The 19,950-nt window shown below is 41.5% G+C and overlaps 1 protein-coding gene across 1 annotated transcript in view; it reads right to left on the reverse strand.

Moving 5' to 3' along the window:
- The window catches only part of LOC122809304 (vacuolar fusion protein MON1 homolog B-like), a 466,888-nt gene that overhangs the window by 332,990 nt on the left and 113,948 nt on the right, over window positions 1-19,950 (reverse strand). The window contains exon 2 of the mRNA XM_044080694.1: window positions 5,719-5,807. Within this exon, the coding sequence (XP_043936629.1) occupies window positions 5,719-5,788 (70 nt within the window). The 5' untranslated portion in view covers window positions 5,789-5,807. The remainder of the gene's footprint in view (window positions 1-5,718; window positions 5,808-19,950) is intronic.

Below are 19,950 nucleotides of genomic sequence, written 5' to 3' on the forward strand. Positions count from 1 at the left end.
GCCAGGCTTCTGGGTACAGCGATAGTCTTCCCCCGACTGCCTCCAAGGATGGACAGTCGGGCAACATCTCAGGGATGCTGGAAGAGACAGAGAGACAGACAGAGAGACAGAGAGACAGAGAGACAGAGAGACAGAGAGACAGAGAGACAGAGAGACAGAGACAGAGAGGAGAGAGACGCTCTCTGCTTCCCTAGTTTTGTGGACCCCCTCTGCCTCTAGGGCGGCGTCTGTTATTATTACCCCCTCTGCCTCTAGGGGTAAACTGACCACGTGTGTCTGGCGTGACTCCCTGGGATTTACGGAACCACATTTTTCCACCCTTCTGACCTTTGGGGTAAGGTCTAGAGGGGGTAGAAAAACGGACCCCTACGGCAGAAAGAGTCTTGCCATCTTGCTCACACCTGGTCAATGTATCCTTCACTTGAGGGCCAAACAATGCTGACCCATCAAAGGGAGAATTCGTGAAGGACGCCTTAAAGGGATCTGCAAAATTACAGAGCCGCATCCAGGATTGACGTCACGAGAGCCACTCCTGTACCTGCGGCTCTACTCGCTCCATCTGCTGCATACAAAATCAGCCGCATGGAGGAGTTAGCTATAGAATTAAGGATTCCTAGCTGAGAAGCAATCTTTTCTTGAGCCCCTGGAGCTGTAGGATCCTGTACTACTTCAGCTAGTTCTTTAAGGATGTCCCTTTGGTGTCTGGTGAAGCGACATAAATAGTTCAGCGAACGCATGGCAAAGGTCGCTGAGGAGAACATCCGCTTACCATACCTGTCCATGGTCCTAGAATCCTTATTAGGAGGATGGACTGGTATGGAAGGATCTGCAAGTTCCTTCTTAGTGGCAGCCGCCACCACCATGGCATCAACAGGGACACCTTTTGTAAGGAATTGCTTTTCAGAAGGGGCTGTAATAAATTTAGATGGCCTCCTAGGAACTGGCTCTACAGAATCAAGAGAAGCCCAAGCCTTCCGAGCAATAACCTCCATAAGGGGGTCGAAAGGCGGAGACACCCAGGAGGTGGAGGGTCGAGATCCAAACGCCTCTAGGTATACAGACTCATCCTCTGAGGGATTTATGGAGGGCCAGTTTCCCCTCTGTTTTAGGAGTTCTAGGATGTCTGAAAAGGAGACATCCTCAGAGGGGGATCTTGGGGACCCCTCAGACTCATCTAAGTCAGTATCTGAAGTGGTAGACTCAGGGGAGTCCAGGTGTTCCTCTTACAAGTCCTCTTGCGCGGAGGATCTCCTGACGAGTCAGGAGAATCCTCGGAAGAAGGGGTTCTTCCCAGTGGGGAAACCTGAGGCGGTGGATCTCTAGGTCCGGGAGCAAGAGAGTGGGAAGAGATATCGACAGGCACTGTAGAGGGAGGAGCTAAGGGAATAGACTGCTGACTGAGCCCAGTGGCCAGCACACTCTTCATCACCTCGAAGGCTCCCCTCCCAGGGAGTTCAGAGAGAACCTGTTCCGAAGAAACAGGGACTCCCGGGCCCACCGAAAGGGAAGGCTCAGAGGCAGATGTCGGAGCAGAGCTCACCAAGGCCGAAGCTCCAAGGGGAAGAGCGGGGTCGGACAAGGGTCCGATGCCACTCACCCCCTCGGAGGAGACCAGGGAAGCCCGACCACCGAATCCCTCCAAGGAAGGTCTCGAGGAGGAGATGAGAGTAGATGCTGAGGGTGCAGAAGGGGGGGTATCTGCCCCTCAGCCATAGCCGTAACTATTCCCGTAGACTCCAGCTCCAAACTCTGGGGTAGAGTCGAAGGAGGAACTTGAAGAGGGTGTGGACTAATAGTAGTCTGTTGAGACTGACTATGAAGCATCTGGGCCAGTGCCTGTGATTTTAATAATCTGCTTACCACCCTCTCTAAATCATGGTCTGATAACCTGGAAGACCTAGATGACCTAGATGATCTGCTCCGATGGCTCCGTTCCGAAAGAAGAGGTGAGGCCGGAGCAGACAGTAGCGGTTCCAAAGAGGGAGACCTGGACCTCTTCCTCGAAGGAACCACCGGAGCAGACAAACCCACGGATCCAGCCGGAGCCGATACAGGCATGGAAGTAGTGGTGTCAGCGCTGACACCGAAGCCTGGGCCACATGGTGGTTGGAGCCGGTCGGAACAGACACCAAAGTGACCATAGCAGTATCGGCACCAATAGCCATCGGTGCCGAGGATTTAGACAAGGTCGGATCGGCTCCAGCCGGAGCCGATCTAGACTCCGACAAAGTCGGAGCCAAGGCCGAAGGCTTAGACACAGAAGCCTGGGCCTTAGTAGTCTTGGAAGGCTTTCCCGGAGCCGATTTGGCCGGGGAGCCCACCAGTTTAAGGAGTCCCCTTAAAATAAGCTTATTTCTCCTTTCCTGCAGGACTCTCTGGCTAAACGAGTGACATATTGCACAGGAGTCCTGCAGGTGGAGAGGTCCCAGGCAGTATAAACAAGAAGTGTGACAGTCTGTCAGAGACATCTTCTGACAGCACGAGTCACACTTCTTGAAGCCTGAGACCCTCTGTTCTTTGGACATTATTGTATACCCAAACAGTACACACACAGTCCCAATCAGACAACTAAAGTTAAAGAATAAGTAAAAACCTCACACACACACACACACACACACACACACACACACCCTGACAGGGGGGGGGGGGGTGGGAGGGAAAGAAAGGCCTGACTAAAAAGATGAAAAAGGAAAAATAAAGTTAGTCAAAAAGGGGCTTACAATTAACTAAAAGTGATAGATTTCTACAGAAAAGATGATTTTTTCTGATTGGGGCAACTAGTAGTTTAAATATAAACACTTACCAGGAGCTGGCAAAAGGAGGACCTCATGAGGACCTCATCAGCGAAGCGGCAAACGAGATCTGGGTACTTACCGCCTTGCATCATGGGATATGGAGCTGCCGCGAGCTGGTAAAAGTGACTCTCGAGCTTAGCAAGTGCCGAGTCGGAGCCGAGGATCGGCTCCGAACCCATCAAGCAAGAATGAAGGCGAGATTGACAGCTTAACATCAAATTACTCTCAAAGAAATTAATGAAAAAATTGAAGTAAAAGCAACAAGGCTCCAAGTATAGATGGAACCATTATTGAAATTTATAAATTATTTCCAGCTTCTGCTATAACAATTATGCAAAAAGCACTAAATGAAACATTCACAAGGTGCAATTAAGGCGCAATTCCACCTTCATGGAGATATTCTTTGATCACCCCTATATTAAAGGAAAATAAAAATCCCAACTTGTGCAGTTCATATAGACCAATTTCACACCTTAATGACTACAAAATTCTTATGTCCACATTGGTTAATAGAATTTAAAAAAAAAAAAATCACTCATTCATGTCATAAGTGACGACCAAACTGGTTTTATTCATAACAGACACACCCATGATAACATTCAAAGAATTTTAACCATTATATACATTTTAAATAGAGATAAACATGAGGCTCCAATAGTCACTTTAGACATTGAAAAAGCCTTTGATTAAATTGGGATTCTTTTTTTAAAATACTACAAATGATTTCCCTATACAATTCATTACTTTAATAAAAAATATTTATAAAGACAATTTGGCCTATGTAAAATTAGGCCCATTTACATCAGAATGTACTGAAATTACTAAGGGTACCAAACAGGGATGCCCTATGTCCCCAATGTTGTGTGCATTAGCAACATAACTTTTTTTCCTCAGCAATTCGTTTTAACCCCAAAATTAAAGGCGTTAACATTTTTGATCAATTTAATTCCAAAACAATGCCCTTTGCAGATGATATACTACTCACCTTAGTTAACTCAGAAGAATCGCTACATGAACTAAATTTACTAGTTGAAAAATTCTATCATATCTCAGGTTAAAGAGTTAATAGTTCTAAATCAAATCATATATTGTTAAATAAAATAAACAACTCTAATATTAACATAAACCAAATAATTGGGAAACAAATATCTGGGGATTGTTTTATGGGAAAACTTAGAATTAACTTTTCTATTAACTATAATAATATTGTGAATACCTTAAAATTACTACTTGGGAAATGGAATAAATTGTATTTAACATTTGAAGACAGGTTGCAGTTGATAAAGGTGGTTTTACTCCCCAAATTAAAATATATTGCACTAGCTATCCCTGTAATTCCCAGTAAAAAGCTTTTAAAAGAACTAAATAAGATTATAAATTTTCTTTGGTACCCAAAAAAGAATTTAATAGCTTTTAAAAATCATATTAGATCTTGGGAAATGAGAGGAATTAGCTTTCCTGATTTAGAAACTTATATTAAAGCTTCCATTTTCAAAACAGTAATAAACTGTTATGATCCAAAATTCTCTTCTGCATGGAAAACTTTACATACTACTATATTCCTAAAAGAAAGTAAACTGACAAAAAACTTACAATTAAACAAACAAATACATTCTGGCATATTATCTGTATTAATTTGCAATACAATTATACTAAACCAACCAACCTAAACTATATAAATTATATTTACAATACTTTCCGGAGTTTTGTAAATAATAATATTGATATTAAACTATGGTTACAGTTATGAATTCCCTTTAAAATTACAAAAAAATCTTCAATAACATTCCTGCAAATACTTGGAAAGCAAAATGTTTTACATGCTGGTTCCAATGTATGGAAAGCTTGATAGTTATGAATGTAAGGTAGTTAAATTAATACATTCAAATTTATCAAATTCTGACTGGTTAGCGCTTAGTAGTCTCCTTCCCTATGCACAAGATGTATGCAGAACAGTAGATAGTTCTTTTACTTCCATTCCTAAACTCATTTTTTTTACATGAAGTAATTTACAGGGTCTTGGACAAATTTAACCTCAAAGCTATATAAAATTATTATAAATTACAAAGCCAATCCTAATCAAAAGTTCTGGAACCATCACTAAAGAATATCCATTATTGCTATCAAATGAGAATAAAACTAGTTTATTATATTCTATTAAATTAACCTCAAATATACAAATTTGGAAACATTTTTCATGGAAGCTTTTGCTTAGTGCTTTCTATACACCCACCAAAATTGCTAGATTCAACAATTCTAATGACATAACTTGCTGGAGATGTTCCTCAAAATGTAATGCTGACTGGTCTCATTATGTATGAATGTACTCTTATTAAGAAATTCTGGGAAGATATTGGTGAATTTCTACAAGCCATTTTTACAGATTCCTTCATTTTGTCAGTGTCACTAATTCTTCTGAATATAAATGAAACTGTTACAAAAAACAAATACCTTTATCTTCTTTGGATTATAACGGCAGTTACCAAGAAATGCATCACAAGGAAATGGAAGACATCCTCCATTCCAACCTTTGATGATTTTCAATCCTATTGAAAGATGTAGCACTGCTGGAAATCACGAGTAAAGGAAATGAAAATCTTTCCTAGGAAATGGATTATTAATCCTTGGAAGAAAGTTCTCTCACTTATTGAGACACTTAAAACAATTTACCTTAAGTGATGAAGTAAAATGACTTTTTCTAATCATGTGCAACTTTCTCTGTTTCTGTATTTCAAATTGTTTTTCCTTTTTTTCATATTTGGTTTGAGGCCATTTGTAAATAGTTCATTATAATTTATTCTTGCTTGAAATGTCAAAGTTTATTATTTTGCTTGAAAAATTAATTTGAACAAAAAAAAAATGCCACAGTCTGCTTATAACACAGACGCACACACAAATTATATGAAGGCACTGTTTTACTAACCTGTGCAGACTTTATCACCTTGTGCTTCAGTCTCTTCACTCTTATGGGAAAGGGAACTACCTGCCTCCATTTCAACATCCCCGAAACACCTGAAAAATCAAAAGTAAAACCACAGCTGTTACATTTTTAATAAAACAAATCAAAGGATTAGATTAGTCAGCAAACCATAATTTATGCAAAAATAAATCTCACCAACCCTGGCACTTTAAACAAAGCAATTGTTAACGCACAGTTGCTTGAATCAGCAGTTTCTGGCTAATGGGAGACAGAACCCAACATAACAATGACTGCATATAAAAAAAAAAAAGTATTGCTTTTTTTTAAACTTAAGATAAAAGCATGGGTCCACATGGTCAGCATAATCTACCGCACTAGTATATTAACAGTTCATCTTTGGCACCGAGCACAACCCTCTAACACACTTCAAACTAAAAGAACTAAATTTAAGATTTTATGCAACATGAAGAGCAGTGGTCTTAATATGGCTTAAGGTCCAGATGAGGATGACTCCAGTGAGCCAAGGTCTGGACCACTAGCAACAAAATAAATATATAAAAGGAGTTGGTACACAGATTATGATGCACAAAACCATTCACTTTTGTTTAATTTACAACCATCACTGAATAACCTTTTAATATTAGTCTAGGTTTTTAAACTGCAGAGCTGCGATTCAACAGCACATGAATATAATTTCTTGCATATTAAAGGCGACACAGCCAGATAGTGCAACCCATCATTTTTCATTTCACTTCAGCTGGAAATCTGTCAAATTATTTAAGGGAACATATGCAGGACTCACAGTAAAACTTATTTTTGCCATCTGCACTTCATGAATGATCATTACAGTAAAATCTTAATGTTGGCTGAATGTAAGAGAGGGATGCATTGACATGGGTGTGGATTTTCAGAACCATTAACAGTGCTCACAGCGGGTGCTCTTTTGTATAAAAATAATGATAGTAGTAATAATAGTAATACCAATACTGTTATTATTACTATTAATAATCATAAAGTCAGGCTTTCCACATTCTTACTGAGCACTAACACAGCTTGAACCAGGAGTGAAGAAACACTCTGTAGCTAAAAATACAAGAATACCTGCCAACACCACCTCTCTTTTCAATGACTAGTGGTAAAAAGGTTTGTACTATCAAACCATTGTGGACTATGCGTGGATGTCTACGCATCTGAAAGATAGTAAACCTACATCAGATTATGTCCCACCCAATCACTGAATCTTTATGTTAACTTTCATTTCTAAAGATGAGGCATTTGAGCACAACTGCCCTTACCCGAAGTTCTTAAACATTAGAGAGGACTTTATTGCCACAGATTTTCAAGATCACCCATGTCTATGTGATCCAGGATCTGGAACTTAAAACCTGTGTGTCTTATGAAGAGAAAGGTGTTTGGCTAGGGCATTATTTTTACATCCAGAGTGGATTTCTGACAGATGACATGAAATACTATGCTTAAGTTGATTTACAGTCTTGCCCACATAGAATGCATCACATTCATTGCACTGTGCCCTGTAAATTACTTTTGTTGTGTTAGTCACCCCCTGCACTGGCCTTAATAATTTTCTTTAAATAAGGGCAATAAAAACTATCAACTTGCTGTATATAAATATACAAAATGTACAATTAGTTTCACATCTTTTAGTGCTTCTCATATGGTCTAGGTTTAAATTCAACAAAACTTGTTCCTGGCCTTCCTATAAACAAAGGATGGGGCTTCACCTAAGATGTTAATCAGAAAAGGGTTTCCTTTGACAATGGCCCAGTTTTCTTCAATAACATTTTTGATAATGTGATAATCCAAAGTGTATGTCAGGATGCAGCTATTTTTGCATTCATTATTCTCTGTGGAATTTAACATTCTCCTACTGGGGAGGTTGAGTGAAGGGGCTTCAGTCCTTTTCAGTTCTATAATGGGTTCCACAATGTTTTTTTTTTTTTTTTTTAACACCTGACTTTCATAGCCTCTCTCTAGAAAATAATTCTCCAAGTTGTTCAGGTTTCTCAAAAATGGTTCCATCTCTGTGGTAATTCTAACTAAATCTATAGCCCCCTGGGACTTCACTACATTATACTTGGTTTTTGTAAGATGTAGACTTTTACTATGGAGTAATAAGTTAACGCTTGTTGGTTTTCCGAATAGATCAGTGGTGATTCTCTTATTGTTGGTGTCATTGGAAATCTGCATATCTAAGAAAGTGGCTCAAGTGTAGCCATGGGAAGAGGTAACTTCAGGAAGGGGGTTGTTTGATTGAGGTAAGAGATAAAATCTCCAAGCTGCAAGGTGTCACCTTCCCACACAATAAAAATGTCATCAATAAAACGTAAACAGCATGTGATATATGCTGTATGTAGTCTGTGTTGTTTAACACAAAGTCCTCCTCCCACTTGCCCAGGGCTATGTTAGCTATGCTGGGAACCATGGCAGCCCCCATTGCTATACCAGTTTTTTTGTTTGTAGCGTCTGCCATTGAAAGTAAAGAAATTGAAGTCCAGTACAAGATTAATTATTTATTATTTATTAACTAAATTAACTAAATTAACTATTGATGGGGAATCCTCTTACACAGTGCTCTCTCACAATTACTGTACATCAGCTATGGAGTCTTAAGAAACAATCAAGGTACACAGGCACACTTGCAAAAGTTAAGTGAGCTCATTAATCTCATCATCCCATCCAAAACAATCTCAGTGTGTCTACTTATTTCTGAATCTTCTTTTCCCTACCTACACAGTTGTATATACAGTAGATTACTTAAGGGGAATAACAGAAAATGCAAAGAAAATAAAATCAGCTGCAACAGTTGTAAACCCAAAATAGTGCAGATAAAATCAAAAATTGAATTAGTGATGCTTAAAAGTGAGGCTACCAACGTAGCCAAGTACATATCAGATAGTACTTCGACTGGCACAAGTAGAGCTCATTTTTAAGAATATGCAAAAGAGGAAACCAGAAATAGCCACAAAAGTAAACCAAATACTACAATCTTCTTGCCTCCAAATTATCAAAATTTAAATGCAACAAAGTTTATCATAAAAATGTTCTAGGTAATATTTGTGAGTTTAGACACTAAAACTAATATCTTTCGGCTTTTCCCTGTTAGGGGTCGCCACAGTGAAACTCCAGTCTGCTAATGATTGGCAGTGGATTTTTACAGTGCTGAGGTGCCAGCCCAATGCCCAACCTTCAAGGAAGGCACACCCATTCATGCATGCACCTACCTGCATGTCTTTAAACATCACTCAACTGTGGGGAGGACATGCAGACTCCACACTGAAGGTGCTCCAGCCAAGAATCAAGCCGGTGAACCTCTTGCTGTGAGGTGACAATGCTAACCACTGCATCACCTCGGCCAAGCAAGCTCACATATTAATGACAGTTATATGCAACACAAAAAGACTGCACTGTGAATGTTCTGCAAAATAAAGTGTACATCATTTCAATATTACTTTAAATCATTCCTGTGTCCACAGCATTAAGAATGTCTTGTAACAATCTATACACAAAGATTAAATTTGCGAAGAACTACAATACACATGGATAAAAAGAAAAAAAAAAATAATACGGGTCATGCAAATATGAGAACACTTGACAGTTTGAACATAAAATCAGACCATTCCACCAAAAGAGGAAAAGTGCAGTTTTGTACCTACCATAAATGTAGATGTCCGATAGGTATGCATCTGCAGTCATAACATATGGGTTGTCCTGACTCAGGCAGCCCTTCGGTCGGCCGGATTCCAAAGTCTGGGTCTGGCCTCGGCTGATGTCGCACTTTCCCCGACGTCAGAGCTTCTGGGGTATAAAGGCATCAGCCGACGCCATTTTCCTCAGTGTTTCTTGCCCCAGATGCCAGGTGCCCTCTAGAAAGGCTAAATTTGGATAAATGCTGAAAAGTTCCAAACAGTAGCAAAATATATACATATATATATATACAAACAAACAAATACACCATAATAGATTCCCCCAGCTAGCTGAAAGAGGGGTAAGCACCCTAGGAATACCACAGAGGGGAAGGAGGGTGGGTAATCCTGACTGCAGATGCATACCTAATCGGACATCTACATTTATGGTAGGTACAAAACTGTACTATGTCCTTCAAGGATGCATCTGCAGTCATAACATATGGGTAGAATACCATAGCCAAACTGGGGGAGGAGGTACTAAGAGAAGGATGGTGTAGTTAAGATCCCCTGCAGAACTGCAGTTGCAAAGCCTGCTCGGGATCTGGAGTATAAAGGTAGATTGTAATGCTTGGCAAATGTATGCACGGAGCTCCAAGTAGCAGCTTCTAAAATGTCCTTGGTAGCCACCCCTCGTAGGAAAGCTGTAGTGGTGGCTGTGGCCCTTGTGGAATGAGGCCTGATATTTTCAGGAGCAGTCTTTCCATGAAAGGAGCAGCAAAAGCGAATGCAATTTCCTATCCATTTTGAAATGGTCTGTTTGGAAATTGCTCTTCCTTGCACCCCAGTTGCATATGCTACAAAGGTTGGTCAGTTTTTCTGTTGGTTTTAGTTCTGTCCAGATAGTAGCGTAGTTGTCTGTGTATATCCAAGGTGTGCAAAAGTTTTTCTCCTTTGTTCTGTGGGTTAGGGAAGAACGTAGGCAAATGAATAGCTTGGTTCAAGGATACCCTGGATACCACCTTTGGCATGAAAGTAGGATTGGTTCTCAGTGACACTCTATCCTGGTGGAAAATAAGAAAAGGCTGCACTGCCATTAATGCCTGTAACTCAGATACTCTTCTTGCTGAAGTGATTGCCAGAAGGAAAGCAGTTTTCCAAGATAAAAACTGTAGGTCTGCTGATGCTGCTGGTTCAAAGGGAGGTAATGTCAATTTTTCCAGCACAAAATTGAGATCCCATGCAGGTAGAGGGGGTCTCCTTGGAGGTTTAACATTTTTGATCCCTCTCAAAAATTGTCTGAGAAGAGGGTGAGAGAAGATAGGTGGATCCATATTGTATTCTGCTGAAATTGCTGAAGCATGAATCTTAATGGAAGAATAAGACAGGCCATTGTGGAACAATTCTGCTAAGTATTCTAGGATGTGTGCTAGGTTTGCCACTGTGAAATCTGTGCCCTTTGATGTGCTCCAAATGAGAAATCTCTTCCATTTAGCTGAGTATGTCTTCCTTGTGGAAGGTCTGCGAGCCTACAGGATAATGTCCTTCACCCTCTGAGATAAAACAGTTTGGTTTGGTTTTAAGGAATTTTCCAGGCAGTTAGTTGCAATGTTTGGATGCAGGGTCTTGAAATTGTTCTGTGTTAGAAGAAGAGGCCATAGAGGAAGAGGCCATGAGTTCGCCTGAGATATGCTTCTCAGTAGCAGATACCAGTGTTGTCTTGGCCAGTCCGGAGCTATTAGTATCACCTTTGGCTGTTCCTCCCTGATCTTCAGTAGAACCTTGTACATCAATGGGAGAGGTGGAAAGTCATATACTGTTAGGGCATTCCAGCTGAAAGAGAGAGAGTCCACCCTCCAGGCTTGTGGGTGGTATGTCCTTGAGCAGAATTTCTTCAGTTGGTGGTTGAGTGGGGAGGCGAACAGATCCATCTCTGGCATTCCCCATTTTTTTGTTATGAGTTTGAAGATATCTGGATGCAGCATCCATTCGTGTGCATCTGTGGTAGTTCTGCTTAAGCTGTCTGGTAGTGAATTCTCTTTTCCTGGTACGAATTTGGCCTGTAGCTGGATTTTGAGATTCAGGCATAGGTTCCACAGATTCATTGCCATCCGGCATAGAGGGTAGGAATGTGTGCCTCCTTGTTTGTTTATGTACCACATGACCGTGGTGTTGTCTGTCCTTATTACCAGTTGTCCTTGCTGGAGAAATGGTTTGAATGACTTGATTGCATGCCTCACTGCCAGCATTTCCTTTTGGTTTATGTGCATGCTTAGCTGCCCTTGAGGCCATAGGCCTTGGATGCATTTGTCCTCCATGTGTGCTCCCCATCCTCGGTCCGAGGCGTCCGTGGTGATGGTCTGCCTTGTTTTTGGTTTGTTGAAAGGCAACCCTCTGTTGGACTGGCAGGCCTAAGCCCACCACAGGAATTCCTTTTGAAGGCATGGAATGATTGGCATCATGGTTTCCAGACTGACTGTTGAGACCATACATTCCTTAGGTACCATTGCAATTTCCTCATATGCAGCCTGGCATGTGGGATCAAGATTATGCAGGATGCCATGTAACCCAGGGCCTGCAGGACTTTCCTTGCAGTAAGCAGAGTTTGTCTGGTCAAAATCATGAAATAAGTTGTTTTTGTTTTTCTTCTGTGAGAAAAGCCATCTGAGTGATTATGTCCAGATCCGCACCCAAAAAGGTTATCCTTTGGGATGGTACTAGTCTCGACTTTTGGATGTTGACTGTATATCCCAAGGCCTGTAGTAGGTGTATGACATAGGCCAAGTCCTTTGACAATTTTTTTTCTTGTTGTCCGCTTGTATTAGGCAGTCATCCAGGTACGGATAAATTTAAATTCCCTGAAGTCTGCAATGTGCAATTACCGATGCCAGGCATTTCGTGAATACTCTGGGCGCAGTAGATAAGCCAAAGGGCAATGCTGAGAATTGATAATGCTCTGATCCTGCAAGAAATCTGAGGTGTCTTCTGCAATCTGGTCAGATAAGGACGTGCAGGTATGCCTCCTTGAGATCTAGTGTCACCAGCCAAGACTCCTTGCCCAGCATGGGAAGAAGTTGCTGTAGGGTCAGCTTTTGGCACAATGAGATGTGTTCAGTGCGGACAGGTCGAGAATAGGCCTCCATTGGTTTTCTTTTCTTGGTACAAGGAATAGTCTGGAGTAAAATCCTTGGCCTTGTTCTATCGATGGTACCCCTTTCTATAACTTTCATCTGAAGTAAATTGCTGATTTGTCTTAAAGCCTCTGCCTTCTGGTTTGGTGGAAGGTTTGGCATTCCGTTCCTTTTTGGCAAAGTGTGGAAGTAAAACCTGCATCCTTTGTCTATTGTTTGCAATGTCCATGTATCCTTTGTAATGCAATGCAATGCCAGTTTTTCGAGAATTGAGCTAACTTTCCGCCCAAGGGAGCTTCCAGTTGATTCCTGGTAGGCGGAATCAGAGTCAAGTCATTGGGTCTGTCCTGTGGTAGTGGTTGTAGTTGTAGCTGTGGCACTACTCTGGTTGGCAGGCTGCCACTGACGGCCTCTGTAGGCACCCTTTGATTGACCTCTGCCTCTAGGGCGTCTGTTCCTGCCCCTCTGTGATCTGGAGGTGCCTGGAAAGGACCAATTCTTTGTAGGCCCGTTTCTGCTGAACCTCGGAGGTTGGACCTGCAGGAATTCCTTTACTGTTTGCACAGATTTTGCTTTTTCTTCCACCTTCTTTAGAATCTCCTGTGCAGGGGAGCCAAATAAATTTTGTTTCTCCATTGGAGCATCAAGGAGTTTAGCCTTGACATGGTCTGGCAAAGATTGCTCCTTTAGCCAGGCATGCCTACAAATTACTGCCCCAGTCATAGCTGATCTAAATGAAGCCTCCAGTGCATCATAGCCACATTTTAAGAAATGATTACTGACCTGCTGAGAGTTGTGTACCAAATCCTGAAGGGATTTACGGTCTAAAGGTTCAGGAGAAGAAAGCTTTTTATTCAGCTGATCTAGCAAAAATTCTTGGTACTGTATCATATGGAATTGACAGTTTAATGCCCTGGCAGAAAGAGTAGCAGATGTATAAACCTTTTTTCCCCATCTCTCTAATGCTCTAGACTCTCTTTCAGAGGGTAGGGGATTTTTGGCCGTAGTAGCTGCAACCCCTTTAGGGCCCTGGGAAATAGTTTCTGGGTCTGCAGCATGGGCTTTATACAGGTGGAAGTGAGAATCCGGGACCCTGTAATATCAGTCAGGTTTGGCAGGGGCTGGGGGAAGAGGATCAGGTGCAGTACTGACATCATTGTACACATCATCAATTACAGTTAGTACAGGTGGTATGGCTAAGGGCCTATGCTGGGGCAAATGCAAAAAAGTCCTTAATCTTTTTCTAGAATCAGAGAAATCCTGACCCTGCCATTAAAAGTGCTCCCTCATGGAGTGTAAAGTCTCCCTAAAGGAAATTCTTCAGGTGGGGAGGCCGAAGGAATAGAATCTTCTGCATCTGAATCCTCATAAGGAGAGTAGGCCACTTCCTGATGGTCTGACAAATCAGATCCATCCGTGGAGTAATCAGAAGAGAGAGGTTCAGAGGTATCAGTCCTAGGCCTTTTGTCTGGAGGAGGTTGGGAGGCCCTGTCTGGGTGAGGTTGGGAACCCCTAATTAAGGATATAAGGTCCTCAGCAAGACTGAGAATTTGAGAACTACAGGAAGGCCTCTGGGAAGTAGATTTGGCAGGCAAAGTTTTTGAAAGCTTGGCAGCTTTAGCCCTGGAGAAGGCCTTAATAGACATAGAAGCTGGGGGCCTAGCTGCCCCACGTGCAGGGGTAGAAATGTCCAAAGTTATGGTGTCGGACAAGTCTTGAGCACTAGCTTCGGTAGGGAGTTCTGAAGCAGACTCAGCTGGGGCCCCTCTGGCCTCGGTGGTCGGAGGTATGGTTTCGGTAGAAGCAATAACCGTGGATTCGGTTTCAGCTGAAACAGAGACACTCGCGGTAGACCTAGCCGAGGTTTCAGCCGAAACCACGGGCCGCGAGTGCCAGTCCTTTTCCTTGTGTTTTTTGACCATATGCGAAGTCGGAGTCTCCGACGGCATTTTATAAGCAAAAGCGGTTCCAAAAAATTCCTCTGCAAACTCCGACCGACGTCTAAGAGTCGGTCGGTTGAAGGAGGCACAGGCTAAACAAGCTGATACGTTGTGGTCTGGGCCTAAGCAAGGAAGGCAGTAAGAATGGAAATCCTTATGAGGTATTGGTTTCCCACAAGTTAAACAATTATTTACTTTATCTGACATCGGCGGAGGCAAGAAAGAGTCCCCAACGGGGTACTTAGCTTTTTTCGAAGTTTTCGGTAGCTGAAATCTCTGGATCTGACAGACCGGCACTTGCGAACAGCTTCTGCTTCGGGCACCGCGCGGCAAGAAAGACTGAGGAAAATGGCGTCGGCTGATGCCTTTATACCCCAGAAGCTCCAACGTCGGGGAAAGTGCGACATCAACCGAGGCCAGACCCAGACTTTGGAATCCGGCCGACCGAAGGGCTGCCTGAGGCAGGACAACCCATATGTTATGACTGCAGATGCATCCTTGAAGGACATCATAAAACACAACGTAATAATTTACGTTTAAGTTAAGAGTCTCACCACAAAGCTTGAATGCCTATGAACATCCATACCAACTAACATACTACTTTATCATGTACCTCAGTGCAGTCCTCATTAAGCAGTTTTTATAGCCCTAAAACCCAGCGTGCTAATCATTTCAGGCAGAGATTAAACACAAGGGAAAAATACATGCTACTGGCAGTTGACTCAGGCTTTTATAACAGTAAAAGTGAGCTAAATGTCTTGGCTCTTCAACTGGTTAGGTGATCCCTTTGGCATGTACTTCACTACACACTTGCAACAACTGGAGATGCTGCAAAAGTACCTTACAAAGAGGATCCTAGGCCTTAAACACTTGTCCTATATGGAGAGATGCAAAACACTCCAACTATTCTCAGTCTCATATCGCCTATTATAGGTTCATAGGTAGGTACTACGCCATCTGCCAGAGGGCATTTATAAGCCTAGCCAGAGTGTCTGCTTTCGCCGCCCCATTGATTAACTGAGCCTCTGTCAAGCAGAGCCAATGAAGTGATCCCAGGGGTGTATTTTCTGTTACCCATCCACTCGTCAAGGCTTCTCTTGAAGACCGTTAGTGAGGGGCTCTGCCTAATGTAGTTAAGAATTTTGTTCCAAAGCATGGGGAGTCTCTGTGACAGGAATCTATCCCTCCAGCATGTTCTATTTATTGTTGTGGCGAGGTTTAGCTCACTAGAGCGCGTGGCTCGCAGTGACTTGGATTTCTTCAGGTGGAGCATGTCCATCAATTCTGAACTGGACATGGCCTTGTAAGTTATCACCTCTGAGTAAGCGATATGCCACTGAGTACAGCCGGAGTTTTTTCAGTTGGGCTGCATAGGACATATGTTTGAGGCCAGTAATCCATCTCCATTAAGGGGATTTCAGGATTCAAAAACTATGTCCACTTGTATTATATTTAATGGCATAAACCAATTCCTTGTTGATAATGGATCTGTGAAAAACAGACAGAGAAGCATTTTGCTCTGCAAATAAATAAATGCATACATACTAAGACTTACCAGTATCTGGCTAACCTTACTATGCAAATGTTTTCACTGCTGTTTTCAGTTCTCTAGCTTTCTGTACAATAGCTTCTCTAATAATTTAAACATCTAAAAATAAAATGGAGAGCCATACTGGGTGAAAGGTTGCATGGATACTATAACAGTGGACTCTTGATTAAAAGGTGGATCTTGCATGGCTAGGAAGCCTTTTAGCTCCATCTGGATAAACTTCACACTATTTTCCATATCACTATTTCTGTCAGCTGAATTTTGTAAATACACGTGAAGCTCTTGAAGATGACTAGAATGGGCCAACAGAAGAGAAAGATGACCAGACAGATCACTATAATACCATACTGTAAGTTCTGGAACTTGCTATCTTGTTTAAGTCAACTATAGAGCCATGAAACCATGACAGTTTGCTGCAATAGGATTGATACAGTTTGCAAAGCATTCCTGATTGCCTTTACATTTTCCCGACTATTAACACCTGAACTCATGTTATGCAGAAATATTCTGAAGTTTATCTGCTGTGCATAAACTATTCAGGCTAACTTCATCAATGTTCCTGTAATATAATCAGTCAGCATTTTCTCCATTAACAGCAACAAAACTATAGACACCTGCGGTGGAGCAGCCACTTGACGTTGCTTCCAATGCATTCATGAGCTTGTGCATACAACTTTAAACTTAACGTTTTATGAAGATGCTGATTAGTAGTTAAGCAAAAAATAATCCTCTAGTGCAGCAATTTTTGCCTTCTGAAGTAATAAAGACAGATATTAAGAAAAATATTTCATTTAACACAATTACAAATTTGAAGATGGATTGGAATGGAAATAGTCACAGAATAACAGAATCACAGAAAAATACAAGGCAGCTGGATTCTGTGGCTATTTACCCTTTGCCAGTATCCTCCTTAAACCTTACCTCCTTTTTCAATGAGCAAAAGGCTAGTTATATTGGTGGATACCCATTCAGTTGTCTAAAGTCTTTTATTTTTATTTTACTGCATTTGTTTAACGGGAAAGCCCACTGGGCCTAAAAGAGCCCATTTTCAGTGGAGGCCCAGAAAGAATATCTCCAACAAGAACACAGATACAGGAAAAAAAAAAAAAAAAAAAAACAAAAAACATTAATCGGTACAAAAGTAGAAACAATGTTGCACATAGTGATTACAGCAGTATATATACATAAAAGTAGGAATTTAGTTGGTTTGATTAGAGTAATATATACATAAAATGCACATTAAAGCAGGAATTTAGTTGGTTGCCAAAAAGAATTCAGAGAGGTATAAACAGAGTTATATTAATCAGTATTACTGTACCAGTACCAACAAGTGATGAAAAAAATAATAAACATGGAGAAAGCATCATCAGTCACTAGTTGATTTAGTTATCCTACAAGAAGGAAGAGGTTAGGTTACAGAGCAGGTACATAGCCAAGAAGAACCGAGATGATTTTAAAGTATTTGTTTGAAGGTGTTGGTGCTGCCTGCGTTTCATACAGAAGGTGGAAGAGAGTTACACAGTTTGGCGACTGAAGAAGAGGAGTTGACCAGCTGGTAAGGTGGGCTTTTCTACTTTTAGAAGTAGATGATTTTCATATCTTAGTTGCCTGCTGGGTTGGTATTTGGCAAGTAGAGTTGAGAGAGCAGGACAATCTGTGGGTCTTGTAGATTTTGTGCACTGGAGTTAGTTGGGTGAATGAGAGATGGTGGGAGAGTTCCAGCCACCCTAATTGTTTCAGTGAGTTACAGTGGTGGGATGAGAATTTGGCCTTGGTGGCAAATTTGGGTGTTCGGTTGTAACACTTTACAAGTTTGGATTTTGTAGATTTTTGGATATTAGTGAGAAGGTCACCATAAAGGAGAGAAGGTAATAAAAAGGTAGTTGCAAGGGATTGTCTAGTAGAATGGCTAAGAAAGTGTTGATGCCTGTAGAGCATACCGGGCTTTGGTGTGTTTTTTTGATATTATTGTTTATGTGTAAGGTCAAAGTTAAGGTTTTCATCTATAACAATGCGTAGTAATTAGTGTGGGGGACAACCTCTATAGTGGTATTGTCTTGGGCTTGTATAGTTTTTTTTTTTTTTTTTCCTCTCTAGGGGAGTGGTTTTCTTAGGGGTAAAAATTACTAGTTTAGTTTTTTGGGGGATTTAGAATAAGATGACTTAAGCATCCAAGATTCAGTAGGGGTGAGAGCATCCTGGGTGATTTGTTGGAGTGCAGACAGGGAATTTGCAGTGCATATTATTGTAGAGTCATCAGCATACTGGAATACTGAGCATTGTGGGAGAGTGGAGTGAAAGTTGTTAATAAGGATGCTAAATAAGAAAGGACAAAGTATAGAGCCTTGGTGTACCCTCTGTGGAAGTATTGAGGAAGGGAGAGTAAGATTGTTACCATTTGGTAGATGAATGCCTATTGGATAGATAGCTACTGAACCACTGTAGGGTAGGGGGAGAAATGTGGAGGCTGGATAGTTTAGAGGAAGATAGTGTGGGAAATGGTATTGAAAACTTTGGAGAGGTTGAAAAGTGAAGCGATTATTTTTATCAGAATCCCGTGCCTGGGGAAGGATAGGAGGGAGGTAGTGGTGCTGTGTCATTGTCTGAAACCATGCTGAGTGGGTGACAGAATTTGATTTTCAAGCAGGTGGTTGAGTTAGGCATGGATGCATTTTTCCAGTAGTTTAGAGAGGGGTGAGAGAACCACTATGGGTCGAAATTTTGTGGTGTCTGTGATGGTGCCACCTTTGTGTAAGGGGAGAATTAATGCTTTTTTCCAGATGTCTAGTTCAAGGGATTCTTTCAATCAACCTGTTAGTGCCTATGATGATGGAATAAAGCTAGAAGACAGGGTGCTGCATTGCTTAATGTTGCCTGGAAGTCTGTTACACAGAAGGGGTAAACACTGTGACAAAACTTTTCCTCCAATGTGTTTTGCTTACTTGCTGAAGCACGTTTAGACCTCTGGTTTTGGTGTTAGTGGTTTGATTCATTTGTGAAGATGTCCTCACACTTTCCAAAACAAAGCCAAAAATTAGAGTTGGCCCAGTCACAACAGTTTGAGCAACAGTTGTTGCCCAAGTTACTGGGATACTGCTAAACATAAATCCAGTAACAGAAAAAGTGCACAGAGTTAGTCAACACAATACAGAGGATTTCCCACAGTATACACTGTATATTAGCACACAGCAAAGCAAAACACGTTCTTAAACGTTCAGGAGTAGGAGTCTTACCAGTGGAGGTCATGAGAAATGGAATTGCCTTAAAGTGATGGGTAAAATGACTGATGCAGACTTTGTCTACACTGAAAGAAAAGCATTTGCCACGAACAGGGGAGCTCTGTATACCAAAAGCACCGACTGTTTTCGCACCCAAGCAAAGTTAATGGTGGGGTAAAAACAAAAAAAAAATGTAGAACCATTAGCACAAGCTGAAGTATTGCTGTTACCAGCTGGAAGATTGAATACAATAAAAGTGAGGGGGTCAGGGTGTCATGCCAACGTTTGCCATTTCTCTCGATTCAATGCCACACTTCTGCCTTCTTTGACACTCATGCCAGACTGTTTCAGATCTTCTCTCAAAACAATCCATCCACCTCTTTGCTGGACACCCTCATTTCTTCTTTTCGTTTTCCTGTCTTTCCCAAATCTTCTTTACCAGATTTGTCTTCTGCTTTTCTGTACATGTGCCCGAATCACTACAATCTGTTCCCTTAGACCTTTTCTGCAAATGGAGCTATACTGGCTTCTGCTTTTATGTCAATGCTTTATCTATATCACAGTGTGCATTCTACCACCAGTTTCAGGCATTTAATTTCCATCATCTCTAGCTTCAACTACTCTGCTTTTTCTGTACCATACAGTAGTACTGGGTGGCACCACTGTTTTGTACACCTTACTTTTCAGCCTCTTTGGCATTTTTCTGCCATATACTACATCTAACACTATACGCAAGGCAGTTGCAGCCCCTCT

This window comes from Protopterus annectens, chromosome 8.part0, assembly GCF_019279795.1.
Source record: "Protopterus annectens isolate FY-2018-M chromosome 8.part0, PAN1.0, whole genome shotgun sequence".
In the NCBI taxonomy this organism is placed as follows: domain Eukaryota; kingdom Metazoa; phylum Chordata; order Ceratodontiformes; family Protopteridae; genus Protopterus; species Protopterus annectens.